The sequence below is a fragment of the Perca flavescens genome, chromosome 2 (assembly GCF_004354835.1).
Source record: "Perca flavescens isolate YP-PL-M2 chromosome 2, PFLA_1.0, whole genome shotgun sequence".
In the NCBI taxonomy this organism is placed as follows: Eukaryota; Metazoa; Chordata; class Actinopteri; order Perciformes; family Percidae; genus Perca; species Perca flavescens.
In genome coordinates this window covers 38,718,147-38,735,953 of record NC_041332.1, presented here as the reverse complement: position 1 = coordinate 38,735,953, position 17,807 = coordinate 38,718,147, and the positions used below count along the sequence as shown (strand labels likewise).

Below are 17,807 nucleotides of genomic sequence, written 5' to 3'. Positions count from 1 at the left end.
GGAAGAAGGAAATACTGGGAGTAATAGGGAACTAACTTTAAAAATGAGTTTTCTTAAGTGGTGTCTAGTGGATCAAATTGATGTTGATGTGGTTCATGTGAATTCCAAAGTAACTGATATAATATCTATATCAAAAATAAACTCTGCTGAGTTCAATGATACCTCACACAAGACTCTACCTTAAATGGGTCACCAGTTATGAAAGGGGCCTGAGTAAGTGGGCGTGGTTAAAGTATAGGGGGCAGCTTAGTATCAAATGTAGACCACGCATTATAAGTTTATAAGGGCACAGGGAAAGTTAAACCAGATTGCTATTTTGTACCACTAAAAAGGCTAAAAATATCACAATACTTCAACGGTAGCATAATGAGGGTGCCTAAATGTTAACCGAAGCATTGAGAACTTTATAAGTGTACAGACAGTTTATTGAACGAAGAGCTGCAGGAGCTCCGTGAAAGGGCCACGAGAGAGAGCTACCAGTAGTCAATGCCGCAACACAGCCTTGTACTTCAGGAAACTGGTGGTGTACCTGCGGACGTTGTGAAGCTATGGCCACCAAACAGGAGTGTCTGTCTTGCACGGAGTGGGACCTGTTGTGTCGCGACACCCAAGAGACGCTGTGTTTTGTACAGTCTGAAGATTTCCCCTCTCTGATAAACAGGGCTGTACTTTTTTCCATGTTCCGAAAATAAATTGGAGACAGACATTTTGGTGAGTTTTTGAGTATGTTAAGCCCCCCAAAAAGGCAATTAATTTGCCGTAATAATAATAATTCCTTCAGTTTTAATAGGGCCTTTGCCGTTGTCGGCGCTCAGGCCCTAAATAGTTGCGCACTATTAACTTTAACCATTAATTCCTAGTTGTTGACATGCTGTTTTCACATGCAGCATTTTCTGGCACTAGTGGAAATTGAAATACAAATAGAGCAGGAGTGCTGCTTTTTTTTTATTTAACCTTTTTTTATATAGGTGTTCTCATTGAGACAGGTTCTCATTCTCAAGAGAGACCTGTTTGGGACAATACACAACATCAGTTACAGACAGACAAACAAATTACAATAGTATACATTACTATATACAATATTTAAACGAAAGTGACAAGTAAACAAAAGTACCCTTAAAATAAGTTTAAAATGGGCGCCTGGGTAGCTCACCTTGTAGAGTGTACGCCCATAGAGGTGTACTCCTTGACGCAGCAGCCACGGGTTTGACTCCGCCCTGCGACCCTTTGCTGCATGTCATCCCCCCTCTCTCTCTCTCCCCCTTCATGTCTTCATGTCCCTTCTGCTGTCCTATACAAATAAAAGGCCAAAAATGCCCCAAAAAATAATTAAAAAAAGAGTTTAAAATTCCCTAGTGCGGAGATCTTCAACAGGGGGTCTGGGGCCCCTAGGGGGTCCTCACAGTTAACGCAGGTGGGCCACCAAATTATTGTTAGAGTTTTGTTTTTTTTTAAACTTAAAAAGTCTTAACATGAATCCAGCATATTAGCAAATATAAATCCCCACTGCTTACTGGCCTATAGGTAAGGTAGTCACTAAGGCAATCCACAGATACATTAATCTTGAGGATTCACTGTGCTAGTGAGATCAAGCTAGACAGTTTTATATCCTGCTGCAGTGTATTTCAGTTTGAGGGGGCAGAAAACGAGAAAGCCTTTTTGCCAAGCTCTGTACAAACTGATGGGACGTTGAAGGTAATGAAGGCCTGGGATAGTAGGCTGTGACTGCAGTGCTTGCGTGACATGTAACTGGATAAATATGTTGGCAGCAATCCAAGGATGGATTTGTAGATTATGTTATACCAGTGCAAAAGTGTACGTATCAATAATGATGGCCAATTGAGCAGAGAGTATAGAGTGCAATGAAGGGCAAGGGGTTTACAACCAGTAATGAATCTTAGGCCACGTCCACACGTACCAAAACGATCTTTTTTCCGGCATCTCCCTGGATCCGTGTCAAAAACATTGTGCATCCAAACAGATCCATTTGTAAAAGACTCAACACGCTACTTCATATTCCAGGCCTATAGGTGGCACTGTTTCTGCTACAGAAATTCACCAAAAACGGAGAAGAGCATAGTCTTCAGTCACTTCCACTTCCGTTCATAACATGACTAGACTTTAAAGGGGTGATAGAATGATTATATAGGGTATTTCACACTGTTCCTTAAGGTCTCCTAATGGGGTATGTAACATTGGTTGGGCTGAAATGGCCTGGTTGATATTTTATGGGCCCTTATGCATCCCTGTGTTTTGGCCCTATTTGTAACAAGAGCTTTTCTTCCAAATATGGTATGCTCATGAATATTTAGATGAGCTGCGCAATGATTGGTTGAGCAAATCCCCATACACACACATTAGAGACGCGCGCTGATTGTTTGAGTGAATCCCCATACACACACATTAGAGAAGTGACAGAATCTCATATTCCAGACACTGCAATGTTTCATTACCAAATTCACTTCTGAGACTTTTTTATGCGAGAAATCAACTATATAAAGCTCAAATATGGGCAGTTTTATGAAAATTGATGGCTAATTGCAAATTTGGTAAGACGTGTCGGACTTTAGGAGCTCCACACAGTCTGACGAGAAAGCGGCAGCCTGCTGGGCTCCATACCCAGGACAAAGTCACCCTTTGTGGATTACTGCACTACCGGGGCTCCGCACAGCTACCCCAAGGTCTTACAAAGCTAACAAAAGCTAACAGTCCGATTTGAATTTAAGGCATTTTTATGAACGAGAGGGGTCTTGTGGGAAACGATTGTGGCTAGCTAGCTACATTTCGGCATAACTAAAGTATATTTAGAGTTTGAATTTCGTCAAGGCATATATATTACAGGTTCCCCAAGGTCTTACAAAGCTTAGCTAACATTTGTCCGATTTTGGATTTCAATTTAATGCATTTTTGTGAATTTCAGGGGTCTCGTTAGGAGGAGGCTAGCTAGCTCTCATTGATGGACTCCAGCTCACCGTGGGCTCTATCAATGAGACTTGCGGACAAGAGGTGTTTATTTCCCCAATCGTTTGTTTAAATAAATCAACACACATATCCATTATAAGATTAACTGGAACCTGCGGTAAGAAATTGCGGGCGTAACAAGCTCGCTGACCACGCTCTCAGTCACACACCGGCCATTTAGCAGGAAGAGGGGAGGGAGAACAGCGAGCTGCAGGCCCTGGAGCTCTGTCAGGGCAGCGGCGTTTGGTAGTCCAGTCACCCAGAAAGGGTGAGTTTGCGCAGGTATTGAGCACCGCGTTCTTCCGGCCGAGACGGAGCTCAATTCAAGTTCACAGCAGGCCGGGGTCTGTGAAGGAGGACAGGCAGGGCGGCGATGTAGCAACCCAGGCAGCACCGGCCGCTGAACTCCGACACACAGTAGGACAACATTTGCAATTAGCCATACATTTTTGTAAAATGGCCCGTATTTAAGCTTTACATAGTTGATTTCTCGCATAAAAAAGTTTTAGAAGTGAATTTTGTAATGGAATAGCAGAGATCTGCGCGACCTAGATTCAGAAGACTACCTGATCTCAGGTCAGTTGTGTAGCCTATGTAAATGTTGGGGCGTGACCATTCTCTTAATACATCCATTGGCATGACAAAGCTACAGGTCCTGGGATGCTTACGTCAACTTCTAGCTTTGTTGAGATTCGCCCGTTTTCAGGGTGTCAATGGGATTTTGAGCTTCTATGTATTTCCTATTTACCCACCAAACTGTCGTTATTCAACTATGACAAGGTAAAATCGATTTTGCATTCTATCACCCGTTTAATAACTTTCACCACTGCTCATTTTATAAAGGCCGTGTCAAACGTGTCTTTGTTTACATTACATTACATTACCGAATTTGTGATAGTGAAAGTTGGAAAATAAATGTAAAAATACTGCTCCAGAACAGAGCACAATTTTTAAGCAATCGGCCGTTGATGTGGTCAGGCCCCTGGCTCTTCCTTATGCTCGTCTGCTCAAGAGTCTTCCAGACATCAGTCTCATCAATCAAAATTTGACTTCCCTCGAACCCAGTTCTAAATTCAACCAAATCATCATTAAAATCATGGGAGTCAAATCTTGAAGAAAACTGATTCAATTCATCCACCAAGACAGTGTCAGGTTTGTCAGATGTGACCACCCCTTTTTTCTTATCACTCATTCCCACCATAGCCTTAATCCCCCGCCAAGCACAGTAAGCATTTCCATTCTTCAGCTGATCTTCCACCTTATCCTTAAACTGGATTTTGGCCAATTTTATTTCCTTCTTCACCATCATTTGAATCTCTTTTTTTTTTGTTGCATGTCATTCTGTTGGAAAACAATTTTTTTCTTATTAAGAACGTGCTTAAGTGATCCACTCACCCAGGGTTTATTATTGGGGTATAATGTGATCATCTTTGTGGGAATAATCATTTGCTCACAAAATGTGATGTAGCTTGACACAGTGAAAGTTAGTTCGTCTATATCGGTGCATGTGTCCTTAAAAACATCCCAGTCGGTACTATGAAAGCAGCCATTCAATTCTTTGATGGCATCATCTGTCCATACAAAGACCTCTTTACGCTCAACTTTTCCTCTCTTAAGGGCTGATTGATAAACCGGGGCCAGAAAGATGCAGCTATGGTCAGAAGACCCCAGGGGTGACATTGCGTAAGATTTGTAGGCATCTTTAATAGTACCGTAGCACAGATCTAAAATCTTGCCATGTCTGGTAGGACAATTTACATATTGATAAAAATGCCCAAGGTATTTCTTAAGACTACACGTATTAAAATCACCAAGTATAAAATGCGGAGCATCGGGGGAAATGCTTTGTAAACGGTGAACAAGTTTGGTAATTTCAGCTGCAGCATCTGCTGAGTTGGCTCTTGGGTGGATATATAATGTAATGTAATGAAAAGTTGGGGAATTTCTCGTGGCAAATAAAATGGACGCAGTGAGACAGATAAAAGTTCGACATGTGGGCTGCAGATAGATTCCCTCACTACAATAGTCTTGCACCAGCGTGAGTTGACGTATAGACACACGCCCCCTCCTTGTGTTTTTCCAGTCAGCTCTGTGTCTCTGTCTAACCGAATAGGCTGACCAAAGCCATCGATTTCAACATCCTGGCTCAACTCGTATTCTTTTAACCAAGTCTCAGTCAAAGCTATTTTTTGGGGTTCGAGAAAGAGGATTCAATTTTGGTTTGATAAAAAGAGCTTTTTGCTGCAGAAATAGAGGCAGCGAAGGCGGAAAGAAGAGACTGATAGGTAAGCAGATCATCTGGGTGTTTAGAGTTCCGCGATAGTTGATCTTTCAGCACGTACTGAGTCAGATAACCACGGCGCTGGGGAGGACTTGCGAGCCTGTCGTGAAGTAAGAGGGCAGAGAGAGTCGAGAGAGGAGGATAGAGTAGAGAGTAGAGTGTCTGTGGCAGCGTTGGGAGGCATGAGTAAGAAAGAGTCAGATGGAGGGAGGGTTGATAAGGTACATGCCGCCAGAGAAGAAGGAGAGAGAGAACGAATATTACGGCGGACAGGTATGGTGTCTCTTGAGATATGGTTGTGAGCTTGGGAGAGTGGGAGAGAGTAAGAGATGAAGAAATGGTCTGAGATATGGAGTGGAGTAACAGTGAGGTTGGATGTAGAGCAGTTTCTGGTGAATATGAGATCTAGGTGGTGAAGGGGAGAGTGAGAGGGCAAAAAAAGAGAGAAGGTGTAGAAAGGCAGCTGACTTCTCTGTCTGGATGTTGAAGTCGAAGGCTATGAGGTCGAGGGGTGTGGCGATGACATCATTGATACGCACATATGCGGATTCGCCATCCAAACGAAGGCAAAAGGGAGCCGTTTTAAAAATGTTTCACCCTGGGACCAGGTTTCAAAAAAGTGCGTTTACAATCGGCCCTAACGACGCTAAACATGTTTAAAACATGTTTAAAACGGCATCAAGAAGCGTCTCCGTGTGGATGGCCCCTTAGTGCTCCGTGATAGACAGCGTCCAACATCTGCAGAGAGCTGGCAGACGCATTCATATAATCAATGTCACCATAATCCAGGAGAGGTGAGAATGTGGCAGCAACAAGCCGTTTCCTGGCATTAAACGAAAAACATGATTTGTTAGGAAAGAAAAACCTTAATTTCAACTTCAGTTTCTTTAAAAGGTGTTCAATATGTAACTTAAAATAAAGATTTTCATCAATTAAATGATTAGGAGGCTACAAATTGGATAGGGGTGCCTTGTGTGGATGTAATAGAAGGGAGAACTGTTGGCACCTTCTGCAGCATACCCTTTGTTTTGTCAGCATATATAACATACCAGCCCGTTCTCATGGAAGTTTGTGTAAATGTGACGTTATTTGAATCTATTGATACGTGTTCATGGAGACGTTTTTGTCGGTTTTTACGTGGTGGACAACATGAAAATGTAAATTAATGTATTTCAATGGGAAGCATATTTTGTGGCCACAGCACGAAATTGTAGGGAGTAATATAAAAAGCAGAAAATCCGCATAGGGAGGTTGGTTGGGGTGGTGGATGGGTCAAACAACACAGGACTTTCACCCGGGCGAGCCGGGATCGCGTCCCATTTGTGGCGCTTTGTTTCCCGGGGATGGCGTCCCTGCGTATGGCGTTTTGTCCCGCGTGTTACTGTGGCGCGTCTCCTGGCGTTTACGGCGCCCTTTCCCCGCTGTTTAAGGCGCCCTTTCCCCATAAGTTTTTCCTAAACCCAACCTCCGCCATCCCGTTATTGTGGCGTTTTGTCCCGCGTGTTACTGTGGCGCGTCTCCCGGCGTTTAAGGCGCCCTTTCCCCGGCGTTTAAGGCGCCCTTTTCCCATAAGTTTTTTCCTAAACCCAACCTCCGCCATACCGTTATTGTGGGGCATCCCCAGCGGGCCGTCTCGCGGGCGCCTCCCGGCTTATGGAGCGTCCTTTTCGGCCACCTCCCGGTGGGTCCAGAGCGGGCCGCCTCGCGGGCGCCTCCCGGCTTATGGAGCGTCCTTTTCGGCCACCTCCCGGCGGGTCCAGAGCGGGCCGCCTCGCGGGCGCCTCCCGGCTTATTGAGCGACCTTTTCGGCCGCCTCCCGGCGTCCTTTCCCCGAGAAAATAATGTGACATTTACACGTAAAAAATAATGTTACATTTACACGTAAAAAACAAGGTCTCAGTGAACACGTATCAATAGATTAAGAATAACGTGGACATTTACACAAACTGCCATAAGACCGGGTTGAACATACGGTGTTGTTATTTCCGGCCGCAGCCATTTTATCAGTCAAAAACAATCGATTTCCGAATGCAACGTAGCAGGGAGGAGAGTAAAGACGGAAAGCTCTTAAAGCTTAGTTCCATATAAATGCACGGATAAGTCCTTGTTTTGTCGTTATCGAAAAACAATATTGACCTTGTAGTTGAAAAAGGAGCCTCATATGGAGTCCGTTCATTCGCATTTCTTTTTAGTAAATCTGTGTACACAAAGAATGTTGTCAATACTTGCGTTAAGGTGTAGAGCCCCTGGTGATACTTGAAGCAAAGTTTCATGTTGTGTCGAGCCTTCTTAGTATTTTGAAAATAGCTATTTTGAGACTAGCATGAGAGTGCCCCTATCACTCCCATTCAAAAGGCCATTTGACCCAAAAACAAGAATACGGTGAATCTTAAAAGTGGCGATTCGGTCCTAAATATGCTTTTAAACTAAAGTTTGACTCACGTACATTGACAAAAATACCCTTGGATGCATTTTGGCAAGAGGTACGCTTTAACACCAGTTTGGTGTGACTGTTAAGCGTCAAATGCAGCCTGAAGATGTTCAAAAACCAGGACAACAGTGTTTGCACGACAATAAACAATTGCGTCATCGGCATACATATGTTAAGATGCATCATCAACATTGTTACCCACATTTTTGTGAAGAGAGTGGGTCCTAAAACTAACCCTTGCGGCATACCTTTGATGACTTCTAAATAACTGGATGAGATACCATTAAGCTGCACACACTGCTTACGACCAAAGGTAGTTTACAAACCAGCCAACAGTCTTGTCTGAGAAGCCTATATCTGAATACTTATCTGGTTTATTACTGTAGTTGTACAAGGTTTTTCTCCACCTCTTCTTCCCCTGTTCCACTAGTTTTTATAGACTGGTATAATATGAGAAGATTCTCGTCAACAACTTCAATCTGACTCTTTCACAGTGAATCCTCAATTATTAAACTTATTTAATTTCCTTTGTGCATAGGATTTGAAGATTTAGACATTAAATTCATTAAAGTTATATTGGAATGAATCAGAATCAAGCCCTAACCCCACAGTAAAGGGAACTGCTTGTGTACATTAAAGCTATGGCTCCACCCTGCACAAGCCTCTGGACAATTGGCTGCCCCGTCACTATGAGGACCATGTGAGATCCTCATCTTGGTCAACTCCCCACTAAAATCAGGACAGCAGAGTTACTTACCATCAGAGTCACTGACCATCAGAGTCCCTGACCATCAGAGACCCTGACCATCAGAGACCCTGGCCATCAGAGACCCTGACCATCAGAGACACTGACCATCAGGGTCCCTGACCAGCAGAGTCACTGACCATCAGAGTCACTGACCATCTTCAACAGCAGGTTAAAAAATAACTTACTCCGACTGCAACTTGACACCTTGTGTCAATGTCAGCGCTTGCTGAAACACTGATATGTGCACTTTCTGTGTGTTTCTAGAGAACTAGCACTTCACATGAATTTTATTCAACCCATCCATCCATCCATCTTTGTCCGCTTATCTGGTATCGGGTCACGGGGGAAGCAGCTCCAGCAGGGGACCCCAAACTTCCCTTTCCCGAGCAACATTAACCAGCTCCGACTGGGGGATCCCGAGACGTTCCCAGGCCAGGTTGGAGATATAATCCCTCCACCTAGTCCTGGGTCTTCCCCGAGGCCTCCTCCCAGCTGGACGTGCCTGGAACACCTCCCTAGGGAGGCGCCCAGGGGGCATCCTTACCAGATGCCCGAACCACCTCAACTGGCTCCTTTCGACGCGAAGGAGCAGCGGCTCTACTCCGAGCTCCTCACGGATGACTGAGCTTCTCACCCTATCTCTAAGGGAGACACCAGCCACCCTCCTGAGGAAACCCATTTCAGCCGCTTGTACCCTGGATCTCGTTCTTTCGGTCATGACCCAGCCTTCATGACCATAGGTGAGGGTAGGAACGAAAACTGACCGGTAGATCGAGAGCTTTGCCTTCAGGCTCAGCTCTCTTTTTGTCACAACGGTGCAATATATTGAATGTAATACCGCACCCGCTGCACCGATTCTCCGACCAGTCTCCCACTCCATTGTCCCCTCACTCGCCAACAAAACCCCAAGGTACTTGAACTCCTTCACTTGGGGTAAGGACTCATTCCCTACCTGGAGTAGGCACTCCATCGGTTTCCTGCTGGGAACCATGGCCTCAGATTTAGAGGTGCTGATCCTCATCCCAACTGCTTCACTCTTGGCTGCGAACCGATCCAGTGAGTGCTGAAGGTCGCAAGCCGATGATGCCATCAGGACCACATCATCTGCAAAGAACAGCGATGAGATCCCCAGCCCACCAAACCGCAACCCCTCCCCACCCTGACTACGCCTCGATATCCTGTCCATAAATGTTACAAACAGGATTGGTGACAAAGCGCAGCCCTGGCGGAGGCCAACCCTCACCTGAAACAAGTCCGACTTACTGCCGAGAACCCGGACACAGCTCTCACTTTGGTCGTACAGAGATTGGATGGCCCTGAGAAGAGACCCCCCTCACCCCATACTCCCGCAGCACCTCCCACAGTATCTCCCGGGGACCCGGTCATATGCCTTTTCCAGATCCACAAAACACATGTAGACCGGTTGGGCATACTCCCAGGCTCCCTCCAGGATCCTTGCGAGAGTGAAGAGCTGGTCCGTTGTTCCACGACCAGGACGGAATCCACATTGTTCCTCTTCAACCCGAGGTTCGACTATCGGCCGAACCCTCCTTTCCAGCACCTTGGAGTAGACTTTACCAGGGAGGCTGAGAAGTGTGATACCCCTGTAATTGGCACACACCCTCTGACGTGGACCACCACCCTGGTCCGCCACTACTTTGGCACTGTCCCAGACTTCCACACAATGTTGAAGAGGCGTGTCAACCAGGACAGCCCCTCCACACCCAGAGCCTTGAGCATTTCTGGACAGATCTCATCAATCCCAGGGGCTTTGCCACTGTGGAGTTGTTTGACTACATCAATGACTTCCACCTGGGAAATTGACAATGATCCCCCATCATCCTCCAGCTCTGCCTCTAACATAGAGGGCGTATTAGTCGGATTCAGGAGTTCCTCAAAGTGCTCCTTCCACTGCCCTATTCCTTCCACTTGAGGTCAACAGTGTCCCATCCTTACTGTACACAGCTTGGATGGTTCCCTCAGTCCTGAGGTGACGAACAGTTTTCCAGAAGCACCTGTCCCATCCTTCTCCGTGTCTTCTCCAAACACTCCCACACCCGCTTGCCTCTTTCACGGCAGAGGCTGCAGTTCAGACCCTGCTTCCCCTCCTCCGAGTCCTCTGGGATAACATATCCCGGAAAGACTCCTTCTTCAGTCGGACGGCTTCCCTGACCACCGTGTCCACCACAGTGTTTCCGCCCCTTGAGGAACCTAAGACCCTAAGACAACAGTCGCCGCAGCTTCAGCAAGGGAAACTTTGAACATTGTCCACTTTCAATGCCCCAGCCTCCACAGGGATGCTTCTCCAAACTGTTGGACAGGGGCCTCCCCAGACGTTCCCACCCCCGCTACCCGCTTGGGCTTACCAGGTCTGTCCAGAGTCTTCCCCACCCCCTGACCCAACTCACCACCAGATGGTGATCAGCACAGCCTGACCCTCTCTTCACCCAAGTGTCAAAAACATACGGCCTCAGATCAGATGAAACAATTATAAAATTGATCATCGACCTTTGGCCTAGGGTGCTTTGGTACCACGTACACTTATGAGCATCCCTATGTTTGAACATGGTGTTTGTTATAGACAATCCATGACTAGCACAGAAGTCCAACAACAAACAACCACTCTGGTTTAGATCAGGGAGGCCGTTCCTCCCAATCACACCTCTCCATGTGTCTCCATCATTGCCCACGTGCACGTTGAAGTCCCCCAGCAGAACAATGGAGTCCCCCACTGGAGCCCCATGCAGGACTCCAGTCAAGGTCTCCAAGAAAGCCGAACACTCCAAACTCGTTTGGTGCATATGCACAAACAACAGTCAGAGTTTTCCCCCCCACAACCCGCAGGCGTAGGGAGGCGACCCCTCTCGTCCTCCAACGTAGCGGCGCTCAGCCAGGGACTTGTGAGTACCTTCACTGCCACCCGTGTAGCGCCGCACCCGACCCCAGCGGTTCCTCCCACAGGTGGTGGGCCCATGGGATAGAGAGGGAGTTGCCACGTTGCTTCTTCGGGCTGTGCGCCGACCGGGCTCCGTGGCAAACCCGGCCACCAGGCACTCGCTGACGAGCCCGCCATTTGGGCCTGGCTCCAGACGGAGGCCCCGGGCTTCCTCCGGGCAGGGTAACTTCACTTCTTCTACGTTGGCTCACAGGGGTTTTGAACCATTCTTTGTCTGGCCCCTCACCTGAGACCACTTTGGCTTGGGAGACCCTACCAGGAGCACACAGCTCCAGACAACAAAGCCCTCAGGTTCATAGGGACACACAAACCTCTCCACCACGATAAGGTGATGGTTCCCCCTGTGCAATATTCACTCTGTGTGCAATAGTCACTTGCTGTGTTCCAAATTTTTTTACCTTTAGTTTGTACTGCAGCTGACCTAAATAAGTACTGTTGTGTGCAGTATGCATACAATTTGGACACACAATGTGCCTTATAACTTTGACCCTCTTACTCATATATGCTGCACAGAGGATTATGGCTCAGAATTGCCAGGAAATCTTGCTGGCTTGCATACTGCAATGTGAGCGAATGCAGTCAGACATCCTGCTCATTTTGGCATACTGCATTTGCCATGCTATGGATTGGGACGTAGTAAATATTTTTCTAGCATACTAAATTGTATGGTTGTATGGGTATTTGAACACACCCGCTGTTTTGTAAATAGGCCTTGGATGTACAGTATATTTTTTTTATTGTGTCTTATATTTTGTTATTATATTGTATTCTTTTTATTTTTACTGTTTTTCCATCATTGCCTCTCATATTTGTTATTTACTTATTTTATTATTATATTTTAATATGTTCCTTACATTTTCTACTTACTGTTTTTCCTATCAGCATTTCACATGTTTGGAATTGTATACCCGCTGTAACAATAAAAATCCATAATCTCACACTAACACATCATTGCTACTAACCAACCACTTTTTGTCTCCCCTTTTCTTAGTAGTTTTAATTTGACACAAATGTCACTTATCTGAAAATAATCATTCACATGTGGTAACATTAATGTGTCAACATCTGTGTGTTTCCAGGTATTTTATCAGTCCTCTCTCTGTCCAGTGAGAGTATGCTCCTGGCGACAGAGCTACCAAAGGTTTCCTACGTAAAAGCCATTGATATCTGGCTCATTACCTGCCTCCTTTATGGGTTCTCATCACTGGTGGAATACGCTGTGGTGCAGGTCAGTTCTCACACACACACACACACACACACACACACACACACACACACACACACACACACACACACCTCACACAGTACATCTCCATACTCATCACTGGGTTATACCTCTGTAGCCAGAGAGTCTGGGATTATGGAAGAAGGAGAAAAAGTAGGGCCTATACACACACACACACACACACACACACACACACACACACACACACACACTATAGTATACTATATATATATATATATACATATATCAGTATTTTCTGGGCTAAATATTTAGTTGAAAGTTAAAGGCATGTGATGTCACAAGCACTTTTATTTTTTGTGATCAAAATAAAATGCGACGACTTTCCTTTCCTGTTTGAAATGTTACAGCTGCCAAACCTGTAACTGAAAAATTATCTAAAATAAATAGCCTATATTAAATGAAAACAGGCCTATCTCTGAGAATGTTGCTTCAGTTGTTTTCTATAACTGACTGAGTTTCTCTCCAGCTTGACACACTATATAAGTCATCTTTGACTTTGACATTACTCCAGCTGGACTGGAGTATGTGATGTTAGCTGTTCACTGAATATGACACTTAAGGTAATTGTTATGCATTGTTCCCGGGTTGTGACCCAGGTTGTATCTGAATTCTCATGACCAAAGTTATACCCATGTAGACTGGCTTGGTTTGAATTTCCAAAAGGAGGGTTGAACCCTAATCAGACAACCCTAGCCCAACCCTCGTAGGTGGTGTGCAAAGAGGTATATGTGTTGTTAACTGCTGGTCATTGTGTGTGCACTGATGGACACTGTTGGGGATTAGTGAACTGCATGTAATTAAACTAGTAGTTCAACTACATTCATATTAGCATAGTGATTGAAGTAGTTCAACTAGTTTTTGCTATTTTTGTGTAGTTAACTACTGAAACTAGAAACAATGTTGGGCCATAAAAGGAAGGTAATCATTTATTTATTTTACCATTGCTTCTCCACTGTAGTTGCGTGCGTGTCGGTCAATCACTGTCCCTCAGGTTGTGGCAGCCACATCCCTGTCTCCTTCTCCCAGGAGGTTTCATTTTGAAAGGTCATTCAGCTCTTTGAAAACTGAGATTACAGAGTTAAACTTGTTAAAATAAAAGTGTCATTGAATGCTTTACATTGTAAGAGAAAGTGCATTTCTGTCTCAACCTCATCTGTCGAACAGTGACCACATGTTCTGTTTTCGTTTGGTTGTCACGACGTTTTGTGTCATCCTGTTTCAAGTGCCAGTTTGTGGTCACTAAGCCTGTACTTGGTAAGGATCTGTCTCTTCTATCTGTCTCTGACAGTAGAGAGATATTCTGTTCATTTATAATCTCTTTTTAGGGTTAGATAACATTCTAATCTACTTTGGCTTTTAGTTTCTTCTTTCCAATTTTCCAAATAGTTTCTTTGCATTGTTTTATACTTTGCTTTACTGTGATTGGTCTTTGGAGAGCAACATTGCTCTGAGCAGCCTCTGTCTGATTTTAACATAATTTCTCTATCGCCCTCTCTCTCTCAATTTAATTTAAATTATTTCAATTCAAATTGCTTTATCAGCATGAATGTCAGAAATAACAATATTGCCAAAGCATCAAGGATAATAATGTGAGAAGAAATACATACATACAATTCATTGAGTAAACTAAAATATATAAATTTAAAAACAAAAACAGGAAAACAACAACAGTATATCAATATACAGTAAAAATGCTTGTGTCAAATGTAAGAAAGAAAACAAAGACAAAAGCATACAAACAAAAAAACATGAAAAACAAATGAAGTATAGGACTAAATGAGAAGGCAGAGTAAACGGTGGGGAGATGAACTCCAGATGTTAGGGGTTGTTATGCTGCTTGTCTCTCAGGCTGTGACATGCACTCACATATCTCTCTGCTTCTATAGCACTCACGCTATTTTCTCCAAGTATATCTTGCATTTTTGTCTGGCCAGAGAGTGTATCAAAATCTGTGAGTTTACATTTAATTTTTGTAAGGAACAGAGTTCTGATGTCTGTATATGTGCTACATTTAAGCAGAGTGTTGCTCTGTCTCCACCTGTCTCTGTGGACAAAGCTGACACAGCCCGTCTTCTCGAGGCAGCCAGGTCTGTCTGTGGCAGGCGGTTTCCACAGCCAGACTGTGTCCACTCAGCCTGGACCTGCTCAGAGTCTTTCTGAGTCTGTGGTAACGTATAGTGCTTAAGTGTTCAGCTACTGTGTACTCTCGGTTTAAGGCTAGATAATACTCCATTTTTCTTTGACGTTTAGTAGTGTCTTTCCAATAGGTCATGTATTTCTGTTTTTGTCTGCAGATGATTTGGTTGGGCCAGATGTTTTGGAGGGTGTCCTGAGGTTCTGGGTGCTGTGAGATGAGAGGGCTGAGGGGGGTGTCCTGAGGTTCTGGGGACTGTGAGGTGAGGGAGCTGAGGGATAGGGCTGACCGAGGCGACTTTTCTCTATGTTTCTCTCTTGGTATTGTAGTTTTGTAGTGGAAACTATGGGGGGTCACTTGTTTTCAGGTGGGTGTAGAATTTGATGGATCTTTTTTCAATTGTAATTTGGAGGGGATACTGGCCTAGTTCTGCTCGGAAGGTGTTATTTGGGATGTGTCTTGGTAGGTGTAGAAGGTTTCTACAAAATTCTACATGGAATTTCTCAATTGGGTGATTGTCCCAGTCAGTACATTTTAAATGTCTACTGTCTACATATTTTGCTGCAATTCATACTTTGCACGTGAGGTCAAAACTACTGGCTGGCGGGCAACAACATCATTCTCCTAGCAACGAAACCTAGTAAGCTAATCAAGGATCTTGCCAGGACGTTGCCAGTTTTACCATACGAAAGTTGGTGTTTTGAGGTGAAAACGACATGCCAGATAGTTGTTGTGCAATTGGATGCACTAACCGCCAAGGAGTGAAGCCAGGGTTATGTTTTTACCGGATCCCATCTGATAAGGAGAATCCAGAGAGAAGACAACTATGGATACAGGCTATCAGACGTGCAACCGTTTAAGGAAATGGGACTTGGCAACCTTCAGTATACATCAAAGGTATGTCGTTTTGAGGTTTGTAATATCTAGGCTATGGTTTTCAATGAGAACCAGAGAAGACCCAACAGTAGAGCTAGATTATTTAAAGAGGAATTATTACCATCCTGCTCGATTATTTTAAAACCTTCTTGTCTGCTTTACATATTTTAGCTTCTAGCTTAATCCTAGTCCATAGTTATGCTAGCTCGCTGTGTTGTTGATAGCTTATAGAAAGACCTGGAACTACAGGACTCTACGTTGAAAATACCCTAAACATTGTGTGGCAATAAAGTTTTATCTATTATATTATCTTATTTAAACGCTAGGTCAAATTCAAGACTATTTTCCTCAGATGGTTCCCCCAGTGCTCTTTGTGCTTGTGATAGTTTTGGGTCTTTCAAGAGGGGTCTAAAGGCATATCAGTTCAACATGCACTTAGTTTGTTTAGCGTTTTTTATGCGTTATGATTTGAATGTTATAGCATTTATTTATTTTTATTAGGCTATTGATTGAATTGACGTTGTTTGTTAGGCTATTGTTATTCTCCTTAATGTTGTCTTACCAACTTTTTAAATTGTTTACTGTTAAATTTAACTTTATTGTTGTTATTTGTATGTCGCTTTGGACAAAAGCATCTGCTAAATACCATAACCATAACCATTATTTCAGGTGCCAAATCTGATGACCTGCTATCCCCTGACTGGGTCCCATCTGTCTTCTCTCACACCCCTGTCACCAAAAAGAGGAAAAGGGAGAAAGACATGGGAAGGTTTGACTTTGAATGTTGTATAATAAGGCTGTGTCTGAAATGTATTGCTGTGCCATTTACTTTGCATGCTCATCTAGTTTTTTTTTTTTCTATTATGTGTCACTCTTGTATTGAATTCTTTCTTAACAGTTCATTATTAGTTGATCTCCCTGCACAGTAAAGTATAAACAAATGTAATTAGTGGGAATGCTGATTCAGCAGCATTCCAACTATTGTTATTCGGTTCTTTATTTATTACGTTTTTTTTGGTCGTCCGTAACTTCTGCATACGTTCAGCTATTAAAACCATTCAGCTTGTAAAATGTTCAGTTCTTTCAGAAGATGATGGGACTTATTCAACTTTTGTTCTACTATTTATACTTTTTTAAATATTAAGCTTTTAAACATTTTATTTTAACATTAAAGTCAATGAGAGCTGGCTTGAAATCCTTCAAATCCTCTTCTGTTTCAAAATGTATCTCCTCCTACATTCTTTCACCTACAGATGTGATTCAAACTTTAAACCATTCATGAAAACTTCAGGTATTCAGGTTTTGATATCTTTTACAGCTTTTATGAAAAAGCTGTTTAAGTTTAGTGATCATTTCAGGATTTTTCTGCATTTAAAATGTTTCTGCATTTACAGTGGGTGATGTCATCAACTAGAGTGCGGAGCCTTAAAAATTATCTTTGTCCCTTCTCTATAAATTGCTCTTACACCCACAATTTTTACTTGTCATACACAATATATACATCAAAACATATGTATTTTTGTTTAGTTTCAGCCAATGTGCTCTTGTGTTATGTGATATGACTTATACTTTTGGCTCGGTGAGCTTCCAAATGACAACAGTTCCAAATCTTCCTCCATTCGCTGCCCTGTTAAACATCTTCCACGTTTCCGAGCGAAATGCAGATATCGCTGATATGCCCACATTTTTAAGTTTATTCACGTAAACTGTCTGTCTCTTTGTTTCTCTCTGTCTTGGTCTGTCTGTCTCTGTTTGTCTGTCTGTCTGTCTCTGTCGATCTGTCAATCTGTCTTTGAACTTCCACTTTTGACAGTATTATAGTTCAGCTTCTAACTAGCTAAGTTTCCATCCACTTGTCAATCGAATTATCTGAAATTCGGTAAAAAAACTCTGTTGGTGAAAGTGTGTTTCCATCCAACAGCTTTAAAACGAATAAAAACCTGTGCGTAATGACATCACATGCTGTTTTGCGATTAAATTGGTATATCGAATAGATTTGAGACATTTTAAGGTGTTTCCATTCATTTTTGCACTGAATCGCACAAGATTCAAGCAAACTTTTGCAAACAAAGTTTTGCTAGACAGTTGTTGTTGTTAATATTAGAAGCCAAGCTATAAGCTCCGATGGGCCTTTAGCTGAGGATCTGATCCAGCTCATCAAAAAGGTGCAACTT

At 43.5% G+C, this 17,807-nt stretch overlaps 1 protein-coding gene across 1 annotated transcript in view; it reads left to right on the top strand.

Moving 5' to 3' along the window:
• LOC114571530 (glycine receptor subunit beta) overlaps positions 1-17,807 on the top strand; it is a 50,646-nt gene that overhangs the window by 10,673 nt on the left and 22,166 nt on the right. The window contains exon 7 of the mRNA XM_028602510.1: positions 12,457-12,605. Within this exon, the coding sequence (XP_028458311.1) occupies positions 12,457-12,605 (149 nt within the window). The remainder of the gene's footprint in view (positions 1-12,456; positions 12,606-17,807) is intronic.